General features: G+C 36.4%; 1 protein-coding gene across 2 annotated transcripts in view; it reads right to left on the minus strand.

Annotated features, from left to right (window-relative positions):
- FAM172A (family with sequence similarity 172 member A) overlaps nucleotides 1-17,064 on the minus strand; it is a 245,456-nt gene that overhangs the window by 192,688 nt on the left and 35,704 nt on the right. For both annotated transcript variants that reach the window (XM_005423415.2, XM_031058939.1), the window contains exons 5-6: nucleotides 9,277-9,342; nucleotides 897-1,088 (exon numbers count right to left, since the gene is read on the minus strand). In XM_005423415.2, coding sequence (XP_005423472.1) covers nucleotides 897-1,088; nucleotides 9,277-9,342 — 258 coding nt within the window. The remainder of the gene's footprint in view (nucleotides 1-896; nucleotides 1,089-9,276; nucleotides 9,343-17,064) is intronic.

A 17,064-nucleotide genomic window follows, 5' to 3' on the forward strand; every position in this document is an offset into this window, starting at 1 on the left:
AATAAACCAACGCTGTTTTGCTGAGGTTGTTTGCTGCCTCCTTTCTGCTCACTCGCTGACTTCGCTGGCGGCCTGTTTATTCCCCTCGTCCGAGGGTTGAGGCGCGAAGCCGACCACCACGACGTGGGAGGTCGCGACCTCAGGTGGAGAGCTTGCCAAGCCAGTCTCCATTCCGGAGCCGTCGCTTGCTGTTGCTGCTTGACACCCCCCAGGACTGCTGGACTTGTGCTGCCCGCTCTCTAGCCGGGAAATTCGGGCAGGGACACCAGCGCTGTAATGTTCCAATGACAAAAACGTAACACAAACTGTCCACTGTCTCTCAAATAGATTTAACAAAATAGTGTCAACAACATGTGAATGTCTTCTATTGTCAAATATTGGTAAGTAAACCAGAATGAATTGGTATTTAGTGCAAATGTAAAAAAGACAATGTCTCTAATAAATTCAGTACAAGCCCAGTAAAAAGACTGCGTGTTATCATGAAAGCTCATGTCACCATTAGATTACAGCAGTCATTGAGCAATAATATGTACAAATTAAATGAAATAGAAAACAATCTAAATTGTAACAAATTTCTGTAGTGTCTTCTGCTGCATTGCATCACCTACTAAGGACTCTTGTCATAGTATCTGCCATATTAAACTACATGGCAAGCCCAACACAACAACATGACATGCAACTAAATTTTATTTTACTGCAAGACAGGAACTTGGTTCCACCAGAATAAAGTTCCAACAAAACAAAAAATGTATTCCCATCACAAATACAATGATCCCACAGTAACATGTAGAATACTGATTAAAAAATTAAAACATCACAGGTTCACAGTTCTTCATGCACAGGCACACACGTGCACATCCACAGCACACATCTTGCATCCTTGAACTTTCACTTACCTCAATAGCTCTCTTTATGTACGGTATCTGTGTCCCACTGTCCAGATCTTCATTAATTATAAGTCTCCTAGCCCACTGACCAGCTCTGACAACGCCATTACCATGAATTAGGACCAACAGCTTGTCAGGATTTACTAATGCATCTTCACTCATAAAGATAAAGCTCTTTGGTTCAGACTCAATTGCATCAACCTGCAATTACAGACAACATACATATTAATGCATCAATATAATTCTTTGAAAGAAAACCTTTAGTTACAAAGTTATCTACCAAATTTATATAAAAAAATTCACCATTAAACAATTATTTCAATGCACGTGTGCCCAGGACTAAATAAAAATACAGCAAAATATGCAACATAACTTTGAAACACATAAACATACCAGATATTAGAACAGCAATCCTAAGGACATTTAAAATTAAGAAAAGGGGTAAAAGGTGTGCTAAAGCTTTGAAACACCAGTTGCTTACAAAAATTTACAGGAAAGGAAGAAAGTCCATAAATGAGGAATTGGAGGTGGTGAGAGGGAAGGGAGTAAGTGATTTCTCACCTCTGATATGCCTGAAGCAACGACAAATTCTTACATAATACGAAAAAAAATATCCTGGAGAGTTCCAAATCAGCCACCTCAACACAAATACTTGATAAGCTACATATAGGAACCAGTACTGTAAATTTGTCCGTTAAAAATTTAATAGGACAGGTCTATTAAAATATAGAAATCCATTTGGTTCTAAATAATAGCTTCATTAATAGTCCTCCTGTACCAGGATCAATGCTTAGCTACTTTGCTGTAGGAAGAGACCAACAATTAGCTTTGATATTCAGCAAATTGCAACCCAATAGCACATTCTGTCTTTAAAGAGAATAAAGCAGCACTTTTTGTTCAATACAAACTAAAGTTTTTCCACTTGGTTTAGCAACCCTGTCTCAAGACAAAAGAACTGTCCTGATGTAAACACCATGAGGGCAAAACAAATCCTCATGTCTTCAAATCTACTTCTCTTTCTACTATATGAATACACAGAAAAGAAAGAACAAAAAGGCACATCTCCCCCTCCTACTATACTCCACACTCCTCCACCGCCACAGCCTAACTGTCCAGCTGCTAGGAACACTCTCTGCAACAGAGAAGAAAAACAGATCAGGTTATGATCCCCATGTTGAGAAAGAAGGAATTGGCTATTTGGATTCATTTTGGTAGTTTTTTCTCATATATATGGGTATTCTTAACAACCCTTATAATAGGAAAAATTAATTCTGCATGCATCTTCAGACTTTTTTAACGTAAGCCCTACAAAACCTTTTTTTAAATAAAGTCAATGAGGCTACTTAAACAAAACAAATTTGTGAATGAAAGAATAGTCATGTCTCTCTTCAGTATTTGCCATCACACTGAAGACCTTATTCCCCTGCTCCAAAATAAAGTAACATCTCACATGCCTCAGAGTTTGCACAGGAAATGTACTCACTTTCTCTCACTCTGTGCAAAAATAGAAAATATGATAAAGAGTATGTTCTATTGAAAAGACTGAGGCTACAGTCAGATCATGCTGCTGCTTCTGAAATAGCACTACTGATACCTTAAAAGGTGAAACAGATTAGGTAAAAAGTCAGCCAACACTGAATTTCAGATAGTACCTGGCAACATATAATTGACTTTTACCCACAAACTGAATATTTACAACACTACAATTAGGAAAAAAAGTGAATTTTGCATTTCAGATTAATGTGCAAGATTACCTTAGTAGGTTTTAGCACTTATATCACTTATAATATAAGTGCTAAAGTTTACATTGTAGTATATCGGAAATACCAGCACTTAGTGGCCATATGTACTAGAAGATATAGCTAGTTCACATTTCTGCAAATAAGTTAATTTTAAAAAACAGCAAAAAATGTCTACCAAGATCATAAAAAATTTTTAGTCTTTTCCCAAAATTAAACACAGTTAGAGACTTTTTGTTGAGCTAATTTACCTTCAAACAGTAGTAATTTATTAGATCCAGCTTTCACTAAAGAATGCATGTAAATATCACTCCTATACACAATCTTACTTTGCTGACAGATCAACATGGAACACCATTTAATGCCAGACACATGGAGGCCACATAAAATACTTTACAATTATTAGCCACTTGTTCTTCTGGACCTACTCAACATCACTGATTTCTGGTTACTTAAATCTAAAGTGAATAAATACAGGAAAATGTTTTTTAGATTAGTTTAATTATTTGATTCAACATTGTTATTTACAAGTGAAAACAATTCCAGTAATCTGTAGCTAGGCATGCCAAACCTATCTAAATTATAATGATAATTTACTGTTTAAAACTACAGTTCAATTTTCTTTTTCTTGGACTTTTTTCTCCATGCACAATAATTCCTTAAAGTTTATGAATGTAGGCAGCTATGGTAAGATCTCTACATATATTATGAGATTCTTAATGTTTTTAAACAGTGAACTTCCTTTTTCCATATGATTTCTGTCTCAAATGAGTTTTCACCTACACAGTAGTACCAGTCAATAAAATATTTCAGCAGCACATTAGTTAGCATTATGCACAGCTGCTGTGAATATACAGAGTAAAATCAAACTACACTTGAAATCTAGTCTTATTGTCATCCACACTAGACATCAACAGTTAGCCATTACTAACCCAAGATTTGTGAGACCTGACAGGGTTCCAGGAGTCTTTTATTCTATATATTGGAGTTTTATAAGATTGAATGTGGAAAAGGGAAAAAAATCCACAAGTACTTTTCTTCCACAATTATTCTTCTTACTAAGTATTTTTCTTATTTCAGTTGAGAAACATGACAAAAATTATGAGCCTTGAGCCTACAAAGTAGGTATAAACTGTAACTGGAAGAAGAACATGGCAAATAAGTGGTATTGAAACTGATATGACCCAAAAAAGATTGTGAGAATTGTGAGCAGCTGGTGGAGAGAAAAATCTGCTCATTTGCTTCCCAAGACAAAAAGTCAACTTCTATGTGTTTCAACATAAACCTCAGTAACTTGCTTTAGTTAAAGTCTTCACAGTATTGAGAATCCTGATTTAGAATTTTTCAATCAAAAATGTAGAAGTAAGAACTGCTGATCAATACTACAGGCAGCTTTTGACTACTAGTCAACATTTGACTATTACCACAACTAACGTAACAAACCCAAAATCTGTGGAAATTTTACGAACAAGCATTTACTTCACTTAAGTAACAAAACTGGCAAAAGGAATGTGAATTGGAGAAAACAGACCATTGTTTCTCAAAGAAAAATAATTCTTCTATGAACTTTTATCTACTGAAGTGAAAGTGGAAAGCACTGGTAACTGAGAAGATTCTATGAAGTGAGACATTACAGTGCCATTGCCAACTAAACATGTGTCCTGTTTTCAGTCAGGATAGAGTTAATTTCTTCTCAGCAGTTGATAAAGTGCAGTGTTTTGGCTTCAGAACAAGAATGGTATTGGTAACACTTAGGTAAAACTGATATTTTGGTTTTCTGCTAAGTTGTGTTAATCCAAAGTCAAGGACTTCCCTGTCCTTGTGTCATGCTCTGCCAGTGAAAAGGTATGCAAAATAAACTTGGAGGGAGCATGGCTGGGACAGGTGCCCTGAACTGGCAAAGGAATATTCCACACCCCAGAGTATCATGCCCAGGATATAAAATATAAACTAGGGGGTGTTACCCAGAAGCATGGCCAATCTGACTTCAGGAGTCTGGAGTCTGGCATCTGGCATTGCACGTCACTTTTTTTTGGTGTTATTATTATCATTTACCATTATCACTGTATTTTGCTTCACTTTAGGTTATTAAACTGTTTTTATCTCAGCTAACAAGTTTTATTTTGATTCTCCTCCCCATTCCACTGGTGTTCAGAGAGGTAAAAGGAAGGTTGAGCAAGCAGCTGCATGGTGCTTAATTTCCAGCCAGGCGTAAAATCACTACAACATGTTACTAATTATTTAAACTTCCATCTCAGGCTTCCCCAGAAGCTGTTAAAGATGCAGTTAATTTAGAAGCACACTCCACTTGTCCTCGACAGCTAAAGAAGAGCAAAGATAATCACTGATTATGCCACTAAAACCAGAGAAATACAAATACTCCATCTGGCTAAAAAAAATTGCTGTCTTCCTTTTACTCCTAACATAACCTTCAATGGAGTGCAAAATAAAACTTTAGAAGTAGTAACTGAATGGCCTTTCTCTTAATATGAGACTCTTTATTAAAATGCTCATGTCCAGTAGTACTTGTTGAACATTATTAGAAGTACAGTGCTTTACAGTAACAATAATTCAATGTGGATCTTGGCCTCCCTGTGTAGGAAAAAATGTTCAGAATCGTTCAGTCGAAGATGCTGGCATAATACAATAATGGGCAAGCTATCCTGATCTGCCAGCTGGTCTTACTTTCATATCTGAAACCAAATTAATTAATTTTTGTATCCCAAACTGAAGTTGCCACCTAACAAAGCAAAACAAAGACAGCAAGTTGGACTTTACACACAAAGTTGAAATTACGGAAGATAAAACGCCATCATGCTAAACCTTTGAAACATAACATTTCCATTCTCTACTAAAATCATGCTGAAAAAAAGCCCACTCCACCTAACAGAATCCTAAAACACATTTCAAATACTCAAAAATCACAGGACTGCCAGCTTCATTATCAGCTGACAGAAAAGTACAACAACTTTCCGATCACCTGTGATGAAATGAAAAGAAAAAAGTTTTTTGTACTGATCTCAAAAATATGCATATAAAAAGATTGTGTATCTATATATATATGCGTGTGTGTGTGTGTGTATATACACACATATGAGCCATCTTGGTCAGACCAAGGTCCAGGGTCCTGTTTCTACAACTGGCAGATTGCATAGGGGAACAGTAAAAACAGTGGTTACAGAGTGATTCTTGCCTGGCTTTAACAACCGGTAACTTTGGAACCTTGAAGCCACAGTTCATATAACTGGGCAAGCATGTTAAATAGTTCAAGGCACCTATCCCACCTTAATATTGTCAAATGATTTTTTTGATTGCATTTATACCTCTCTCCTTGGTAGTATTCTGTGGCAATAAGGTCCACAATATAACTGGGACATATATGAAATAATACTGTCTCTTTCAGTAGAGATCTCCTGCCTGATAATTTAAACTTGATGCCCCTTAGGTTCTCTATTATGAAAAAGGCAAAAACCCATTTCCTATTCATCTTCTCTTCACCTTTCATGATTTTATAGATTTGTCATATTCCTTCCTCAGCCATCTATTTTCCAAGCTGAAGAATCTTTGTTTCATCTTTCTTTGTCTGAAAAGAATTTCATGCCTGTGATCATCCTTGCAACCCTCCTCTGTATTTCTTTTTAATTCTTCATATCCTTTTTGATATGGTGTCCAGACTTCACGCAGTGTTTAACATGAGGGCCCATATAATGAGTGGAATGACGATGTTTTTCTGTTTTGTTCTCGATACCTCATAATTCCTAACATCCTATTTGCTTTGAGGGTTTTTGACTGCCATTGAGCACTCACTGATGTTCTCAGAGAACTACTCACAATCACTCCAGGCTCTTTCCTGAGTTGTAATTTAGAGGCTACTGTTGTGTTTACAGAGTGAGTTATCTTCCCCATAATTTCATATTTACCAGAATTGAATCTCCTGTCATTTAATCATCCAGTTATTCAGCATGAATAAATAATTTCCCAAGTCATCATAATCAGCTTTAGGTTTAACTATCTCAAATAATTTTAGAAAAAAAACAGAGAAGTTTATTAGGTTGTATTAATTCCCTTTTTCATTTTGCTCACAGCTATGTCAGCTCTTAAGAGCATTTCACTGGTAACAGTTTATTTCATCTGTAAAATATGAACACCTTTCTCCACTTCTAACCAATTAACTTTAAAGGAGACTACTTTCTCCTGTGCTTTTTAAAAGCATTTGTTTGTTGGTAGTTCACAGGAAATATCTGTACTCTTTTACTGACAAGATTTTTCTTCTCCATGTGATCTCTGACTCCTGCAATGAATTCTGGATTTTTTAAAAATAAACTTGTACTAATTTTCCCTGATATTATTATTATTATTATTGTTGTTGTTATTATTTCAGCAGTGAGTTAAATACAAATTGGTTGTTCTGCAGATTCATGTTTGATTTCTTATAGAATCCTAGGTTTAAAAAAAAAAATCTCATCCTGGAATTTGTTTATTGGTCAATATATTAACTTGTCCTCAGGTCTCCTCTATTGACATGACAAATTTCAGACAGTTGCTCAGAATTATATCCTGTTTAGGATAGTTAATTGTGTAGAAATTTGACAAGTAGTATTGGAATTAATTATGTTAGTTTTTCTCATTTGACCTTGGTATTCATTTTAGCTGCAATTCTTCGACTGGCCTTATCAGCTCTCTTTCATCATTAGCCTTTACAACTCTAACAAGATCCTCAAATTTGGTTTTTCTGAATTTCCTGTGATTTTACATGTAACTTACCAACATTTATACTCTCTTCTATTCTCATGCTAAAAGCTGTTTTATTACTTTTACTAGTTTTGTTTACTAGTTTCAGCTAGAGGGTTTTGTGTCCTTACTTGGGAATCTGTCAGTGGTGATTTAAACCTAGCTTTTACACAGCTTTAATTTTTCAACTTCCAGGTATTTTGTTTCAATTTTTCACTTTTGTATATGCCTTCATAACTTATTTTTGATGGTGAGGGCTGGCTACACATAACAGCCATTCCTGAAGAACAGTTTTTGTACCTCACAAGATTTTTTCCACAATGCTCACAATTAGACACCTGCATATTTTGTGCTTTCTTATTTTGCTCCAAAATGCAATTAAATTATGACACTTCAAAGAAGTTGAAAGCAATACATTTGAGAATAGCTAAACTGTATTACTGAACAACCGTATCCATTGTCACTACACAATTTCTAAATACAAGTAAAGAGATTAATCCAAAAGTGGGAACTAGCCAGGACCAGTCTTCTTCCAAGCCAAGAAATCCAAACCTTAGAGTCAGGCAGATGAATCACCACAGGTGTGACATAGGTGATGGAGGTGCTGTAACACTTATCCCAAGTTTCTTCATCTTCATGCTTGGGAGCTAATTGATCAGCTTTGCCGCTGCTCTACTTATATGCATATTCTTCATATTATTTTTTAGAAATCAAAGAAAGTCCTATAGCCTTAAAATCCGGATTTGAAGTTTATAAAAGACAGCTCACAGTTTCACAGATGAAGTGTGACATGGCTTGACAAGTCTTTTGATACATTATATTTCTGGAAGTACTTTTTGGACCAAAATTTCACCAAGAAAATTAGCCAAAAGCCAGAGATTGTAACTAGCACTGCACCAGGCAGACTGTCATGATGAACCCAATCCTATGTCTGTCTACACAGAAAAATCAGAAGTGGGGAAATGGTATCTCAGTCTTGGCTCGCAGGGCACTGGTGCAAGCACTAGGCTGGGATATTGCCCTTAGATTTCTCTGCGAACCTCGTGGCTCAGCTCCTTCTACAGTGACCACGAAACACTGAAAAAGTCCTTCTAGGAAACTACAAGCAGTATGGTCAGGTCATCAAACATTCTCTAAGCAACATTCAGGGAATGGAAATGGGAATAGTGAAATCTTACAGAACTGTTAAGGCAAAAGACCTTTCCTTCCATAGCCTAAACAGGTTCTCCTTGACTGAATATGAAGGATCCTCTGAGAATGACAGCAATTCAAAAGATTTCAAAGAGCATAGGAATAATCCTTCATAATGACAGAAAATCTACATAGTGCTGTCACACTCCAGTCTCCTCTGCGCTCTCCAATATAAAAATACCTGAACATCATCGTATCACATCACATATACTTATAAACACTCTGATATGCGGGGGAGCACTTAATCTTTTCCAAGGGTTGATTAAATATTTTCACGAAGTGACAAAAGCACTTTATATCACATGCGTATTAAAAATTACTGAAAAAGCATTTTTTAAAAAATTACTTGGGAGTATTTTACTGATACGGAATGTGAATGTAGTCCGCTTCCTGCAAAGACATTTCTGTTCTCTACATCCAGCTGTAGACATCTCAAAATACCCACAAATACTATTCAGAAAGCTTATAGCGCTCCTATTAAAAGCACCACATTTTGAAAATTCTGGTATCTGGTAAGGAAGGCTCAGTTGGAGAAATCAAACACATGAGAAGTGAGGTGGAACCACACCTCCAGATGCATACACATGCAAAATGCAAAGGCAGTGTCCTGAAACAGTGCCCTGCACAGAGCCCTGGCACACCTTGTCTTTATATGAATATGGGATCACAGGCTATGCTGTGTACAGATTCAAAAAAACAATGCCCTTGGAAAAATAAATTATACTTACTGGAAGAGTTACTTTCTTCAAGTGGCATTCGTTCTGCAGTAGTTCATAAATGTATTTAGTAATGATCTGGAAGAAAAGAAAAAAATAGAAATGCCACCAGATACTAAAACACATACAATAATGACATATGCAGGAAGACAACTTAAAGGCTAATTGGTTAAACTTCTAAGACTTGTATATGTTTTGCCACTTTCCTGAATCTTCTACTGTACAACTAATTATAGAACTTGGAGCTTAGACATAAAATTCTCTCTGTTTTACAGAAAAGACTTCTTGCCAGTACAATGGAAGGGTAACTGCACCTGTGAATCCATCATGCACTACTCTGTACACAATTAGGTGAATAACAACCTCAAAACTAAGGTTTACAACCAATTAATATATACTCGGGGGGTGGAAGAAAGGCTCTCTTCGTAAAGAAATACTTTTAAAGCATTTTGTCTACTAGCAGATTTCTGGAATTCTCTCCCCTCCAGGTTCACCTCATGATTTACATGAAGAGCAGATTTTTAGCCACCCTCATCTAAGTTACTTTGCCATTTCTACTTACTGAACAGGGGAGGTATGGGTCAAAGATTGCTGAATAGAAGAAAACCCCATATAGATTACCCACTATGCCGGAGTTTATGTCTGTTTTCTCCATATAGGAGCAAAATTGAAATTTCAATCCTGAAACCAAAGGTATCATTTCAGAAAGCAACAAAATGAAGAAAGAAAAAAAAAAAAAAACAAAAAAACAAAAACCAAACAAAACACCAAAAAAAGCCCACAAACAAAAAAAACCTCCAAACAAACAAAAACAACATAAAAAACCCAAACAAAACCACAAAACCAAAGCAAACCAAAACCCACCAGAAAACAAAAAAAGTTACAAAACCCACAAGCCACACAAAAATCAATGTTGTTGCAACAAAAGACTTGCCCTCTTAAATGTATCAAAGTTGTTCACATTTCAAATTCCTGCCTCCCATCTAGGGACATTTTTTTCTGCCCTTACATATTCTAAGAAAAATGGAGATGCAGATTAAGTACTTTCTAATTATAATTAATTTGGGAATTAAACTGAGGAACAAACAGGTACTTCATCCATTTGAGGTTGTAAAAACGGTGTGGACGTTACTGCCTGGATTTCAACGGCTATGAGTTTGAAAAAAAAAAAAAGGCAAATTACAGAGGTAAAATAAAGAACTCATTTTAAGAGGTTGAAATGGTACTTGCTTTCTCTTTAAAGCTCAGGGAACAGTATTTAAATTCCAGACAGGACAAGATCTAAGTCTCAGAATATTAATCCAAGAATATCTGGGTAAAAACCCAGATGGTATTCTTTAGATTAACACCTCAAGGCCACAATTACATCACAAATAGATCTGAACCCACAGTATATTAAGCCTCAACAGAAACATCACTGTGCCAAAGGTCTTAAATGATGGGATCTTAACTACACACTATCATCCAAGCAAGTAGAAGCCAGGGTGTCATAAACTTCAAATTTATTTTCCAAGTGCACAATTACAAAAGGAAATTTCAATGAAGTCCAAAAGTTTTTATTATGTAAATGTGAGGAAACACAATATGCAAATGTTTGGAACACATATGAACAAACTGGAAGTGCTGATGAAAGCGAATTAAAAATGTTGCTATATGCTCCTCTTTTCCTTTCTCTAAAACCCAAAATCTTTATTAGGATTATAAGAATTCTTTCTGATCCTGCTCAAATACATTTATCGATAGACTTATGTTCAAAAAACTTTATGGTTTACAGATTATCAGTCCTTCTGAACATTATTATCTACACAGAAACTGCATTTGGAGAAGGAATTCAGCTGCAAGCGATGAGTTGATTTAAGACATGTTTATCCCCAAAGCAGTATGCTTGGAACATGCATACAGTGTAATTTTACCTTCAGGGGCAAACTTCTTATGGTTCACCGAAAACTACTGCAGTGTAACACCAACAAGAAAGCAGTTAAGTTCCTGCAGTCTCAAATGCTAATGTTGTACTGACATTAAAGTGAGCATAATGGTAACACTGACTACAACATAGAAATTTTGGTTTTAACTCTCAATTCAGGCCTCTACTCACTGTTAAAATCACTAAAAGAAAACTTGGAAGATAAAAACTCCTATGCAGAAAATATACTTTAGACACCACTTGTGAAAGTCTACCCTTTTTACAACTGTTTGCATCTGTTTCTTCTATTCTCTCTCATTTGTTTAGGCTGTGTGTCTTCAGAGCAGAAATAAACCTTTACTCATTTTTTCCACAGACCGTCTCAATGGGGCAGTCATTCTAACTGACTTTTTATGCATCACTCTAATAAAATAAATAAACAATAAAGCTCAATACAGCCTTAAAAATGGGAGTGTTCAATCAGTAGAACACTCTGGTGTGCCAAAGACTTAACCTAATGAACGTTTTCAATAAAAGCAAACAAAGAAAGATACAGGAGGAGGAGGCTTACATGCAAAGTCTGAGATTATCATCTTCAGACAGCTCAGCACCTGGATGGCCTGCATTGCCCAGTGAGATTTCAGGAAAAAATGCCACTGAAAAAACCCTCAAACACAACAACCCCTAATACTGCCCCAGTCCATATATATATATATACACACATATATGTGTGTGTGTGTACATATATATATATATTTATATATTTATATATGTGTGTGTGTGTGTATGTATATGTAAATGTGTGTGAGCATATATATGTAGCTAGAGGAGGGGTTGAAGGCTTTTTTGCAGTAGATCAACATGTTTAGGGATATCCTAGCAATGGCTGGTACACTATCAGTCTCAAATGATGGAATCTGATACACAAGATTTCTTGAAGTGCCATCCAAGTCCAAAATTTTCCAGATTTGAAAACAGCACTAATGCCCAGACTTCCTGCATTCCAGATGTGTCTGGAAAACTTGACAGAATTCAGTCCTGCCTAGGAAAATCTAGCAAAATTCTGTCCTATTAAGTAATACGGCTGCAAGTACTGAAAATGCTATACATCCAACACTATCTTTGGATTTTTATGCTTTTAACAGCATCTTCTCATTTTATGACTGATGATTTTAAAAAATTATTAAAATATCTTTCCTACAGGAAGCAAAAAGAAAAACAGTGTGACATTTTCTATATAGAATTAGTTAGACTATTTCAAATCTATACAATTTATATACTTAGAGAGCGACAACCTCTCTAAGTAGCAATATTATCTTGTGCATGCTGGTGTTCTACATTTAACATCTGAAAACTATTGTAGAAACCACTGTAGAATGTTGAGAAGTGTCTTTTGACTTCTTGCATGAGTAGGTGGCTCTGGTTACACTCTAGGAACTCTCCTGGACTAATTATCACTCAGTCACACAGCTGCTCATCACTGCAGGTATATAGAGACAAGGCTGATAAATTCAGTCCCGCATCAATAAATCATCTGAACTATCAAGAAACAAATTGTTCAGATCCAGACATTCTCAATGCAATCTGTAACACTTGCTACAGAGTCCTATTCATGTTAGTCGTGCTAACCTGGGATAGCTGCACTTTTTCTAAGGCTCTTGAAACTGGTTAGGTGCGCCAAAGCTGTAAGCAGTATACTGCACTGTAATTCAAGGTAATAAGGTGGCTGGAAGGCAGGCATCATCACTGTGTCCAAGACTGCAGAGAAAAAAGAACCAACAGTAAGACCTGCCCACAGTGTATGAAATTAATTGCCTGATAAATGGAGAAGGAACTGGCAGTTCTGTATCTCTTGTATGAGATACTGAAAGCTTCCACCTCATAAGAGTATTTCTGTACTTCATTCACATCCAAGTTCTGTCTATCAGGAAAATACATCCCAAATAAGACAAATATCTGAAATTAAAGCTATCAAGGTGTTCTTACTGACTGTTGAGTGAACTGGAATAAGGAAAAAAACAAAAAACAACATAAATACCAAAAAATTCCATGCCTCTCACACCTATTCTGATAGCAAGGAAGAAATCCTGTCCAGCCATGGAAAGCCTGACACTTCAACTCTCCAGAAAATGGTTGCACTCAAACTGCGCAATAGAGGAAACTCTCTTCCCAGAACAAAGCACTCTTCTCTGGAAGGAAACTACAGTGCTTGCATTTTAAATTGCTCTCATTGAGCAGAGGAGCCCGTGTTCTGCTTTCCCTAAGCCTGAGAAACTTCTGCCATAAATGAAATCACAGCTATTCTAATTTTGTTGCACGAAAAAAATTCCCATAATGAAGGCAAGCTGATGAGAGCAGGGACCACAGCTGACTAGGACACATCCTGAGCACTAAAACAAAGTAGATTGTCCTCAGCATATTAAAGCACAAGTACCTAATCTCTGTTATCATTTCTTTATTGTAGTTTTCCTTCATGTATGGTGAACAAGGTTGAGAGCTTTATACATATGGTTCAGGAGTGGAACCAACCTTCAGTGCTCACAAGTGCCCTTCTGAGGAGCTTAAAATAAGTTAGTCATGATTTACGTCGGATATAACAGAGAATACCTCCAGAAGTACCTTTTCAAAGTGCTAGTGGTCTCAAATATGAAAACTGCACAGTCCAATAGCCTTATGGATAATTGGGGGATAGACCTACGTCGTGACCAGGGAGCCTTCATATGGATCCAGAAAACAGGCTATTTTCATCACAAAGAAATTAAATTTAATGACGTGGACAGCAAGCAAAAAGAATAGACAGAAGCACATTATCTTATGATGGACCTGAGGTTTTACCCTTGCATTGTGAAATATTCTGCACAATGATAGCAGGACTATAATGCTGCATACACTCTGCAGAGCAAAACTGAAACTACAGGTGGAAACCTAATTGCGGTATACACAAGTATAATATAAATTAATTTGTAATGTCCTGGTTTTCTACAACATATGTTCTTTTAAGACTATGGTTCATAGAGAGGACTTTCTTACATATTGTTTTCAGTGACCAAAAAGCATTGAGAAATTTTGTTATGAGTCTAATTTGTGAAATCTTTGCAATAGAGCATTCTGAAACTACATGATCAAAAGATTCATACCTGTGTAGAACTATGTGAAAACAGAAATTAAAGACTAAGAACCAGTGACTGCATGTTTAAAGTTAGAAAAATCATGAAGGTAGTGAAATCTAAATACAATTAAAAGTGGAGACAAATATCAAAGAGACAGTTCAATACATTAAGTACAGGGGGTCTTTAAACAGACTCTGGAAAAGACCACTGAAAAAAGAATTCCCACAAAGCAAGGAGGCAATTCCAGAATAACTCAGTTTAAAATAATAACCCCTCCATTTTAAGACTGTAATACATTGAAAAAAAGCCTTGTACCACATTCTACAAACATCAAAAAAAAACAGCATGGCATTCATGAGGAAGAGCAAAATTGCAGCTGACCCACTAGTGAACTTTTCCGTAACAGAGATTGCCAGGTATACAGGCAACAGGTCACAACTCAATGACTTGATTAATAACACCTACATCCTAATCCAGAGGAGCTGCTTCAGTACATACCACACCAAAACGCATGCTGGGACTCAGTGAAGTGCACTGAGCCTTGCCCGTCAAGTTCCCCTCCCACGCTGTGCTTTACAACCCAAGTCCTCTAAATTCTTTTCTTCTCTCTCCCACAGATGTGCTCCCACTTCCAAAACTGACCATGGCTACCCACCTGAAGATTACATACACAAATACATACATATACAAATAGAACCACAAGCCTGCTGCAGAGGGAAAATAAGAAAAAAGACCAAGTAAATTACTCAAACCTGCAAAATGTTTTCTCAAGTGAATTCTCAGCTAAAAACATACTAACAATCAGCATAAGCCTGTATGATTTATTGCCTCTCGCTTCTAACCTGGCGTCTATCAGGTGTCATTGGAAATCATAACCATGCAACCAACAGTCATGGATTCACGACAGATGTGAGGAACCCCTAGGCTAGTGCAAACCACAAAGTCCCTTTTCAAGACAATCAAATGCCACATGTCCCCCTCTTTCCCCATATGTGCATCCCTCATGACCAAAATATCAACACGCCTGTCAAATGTCTGGTGTATGGTTAACACATGATAAAGAATAAAACACGTGATACAACAAAGGATAAGGCGCATGAGATTGGTTGACATTACAACCACTCCCATGACAGAGGACAAATTACAAGACCTAGGAGAAATGACGAGGAAGCACAAGCTGTTAACCCAAGCTGTCCACTCCATTGCCTATTCCTACACACTCGCAGCAGATTTTGGGGAAAAAAAGGAAATGGACAGAACTACAGATTAAAGATATCCCTCTGGTGGACCAGATCGAGCTGGATGGATCTGAGATTTCCCACATTATATTCCTCATCTAAAGATACTCAAAACAGAAACAGAAAGCCATCATCACTATTACCACTCTTGCTATCACTTTTCACTGCTCCAAGGATTAAATATGAATGGAGACAGAACTACTCTCTCAAAGTTAAGAATGGCTACTTCCCATAATGAGTGAGATGTGTTGGCAACAACACACTCAGTGGATACAGGCTTCTGCCTCCAAAGATGCCAACTTATGAAAAAACACTCATTAAACACTCTGTCAGATCACTTTTCAATAATTTTTAAAGAGAGTTTAAAGTAAATCAGAGTGAAGAGAGTAAGAGAATCAAGTGACATAATTTTAGTTGTATGTTTTTATGAGTGGCCAGATTTCTCTGAATAATAGAGCTAGTATATTTAAAATTAAGTAGACTCTAGCTAATAAAACATAGCTACATTGGCATTTTCCTTCTTGATCGACTTCTTGGATTTTCCTAAGTCATATCATAAAAGGGGTTAGTACATTATTAGTGTCATTAGTAGTTTACTATTCCTCCAATAACATTCTGAGTTAACTGTATTTTTACCTCAGTTTAATATCCTACATGAACACACATTACAGAAAAAAAGGGGAAAAAATAGAATAAAAATTCTTAGTGGCATTTTTAGTTTAGAAATCACTGAAGTCTGACCATCTCTACCCTCTACAGTATGTCGCTCAGTCATAACTTCCTATACTTGTAGTGAAGAAAAATGCAAGGGTTTGTTTTCCTTTCTTTAGAGATGCAAAACTAATGTGACCTTAGGTTTATTAATCAACTCTCATTCTGTGACAGAACTACACTTAAAATGTGTAACAGCTGAACATCACCAGTTCTCCTGAGAAATCCATGTACAGATGTACAAATAACAGCCTTGCTTATTCTTTTTTCGTGAAGTTGTGTCTTTGACTGAACTTCCTACAGGACACCAAGTGATTAACCATCAGCTCCTCAGACCTCTTAAATTATTTTAAGTATTAATTTACACCCGACATAACATGTTACAATCTTTTGAATCTAAGTTTTTGAAAAATGGTCCTTCCATGGGCATAAAAAGGATACTATTTTCAAATAATTTATATTCAATGTAAGAGATTAGACTTCTCAGCACTATTAGCCTTTTCCAATAACTTCACAACAGAGTACACAGGCTGGAGGTTTTGTAACTTATCTTAAAAACAAACAAGTATAAAACACTAGAAGCAATGTGATGACAAGTAATGCATTTTGTTATTTTATAAAATTTTTCTCCTCATTGGTAATAGGCATGCCAGTGCAAGAAGAGAAAATAAGCACAAGAGGGAAACAATCCCTGTAACATACAGTTGTCTACCTACAATGTTTTCCTCTTCACAGTGTAAGAGCAATAATGTTCAGTGAAACAAATGCAAAATGAACTCCAACTGACTGCCCTACAGCAAATTTCAAGTGGTAGGACTGACCTGAGGCTTGCTGCTGT

This window comes from Geospiza fortis, unplaced genomic scaffold (assembly GCF_000277835.1).
Source record: "Geospiza fortis unplaced genomic scaffold, GeoFor_1.0 scaffold279, whole genome shotgun sequence".
NCBI lineage: Eukaryota > Metazoa > Chordata > Aves > Passeriformes > Thraupidae > Geospiza > Geospiza fortis.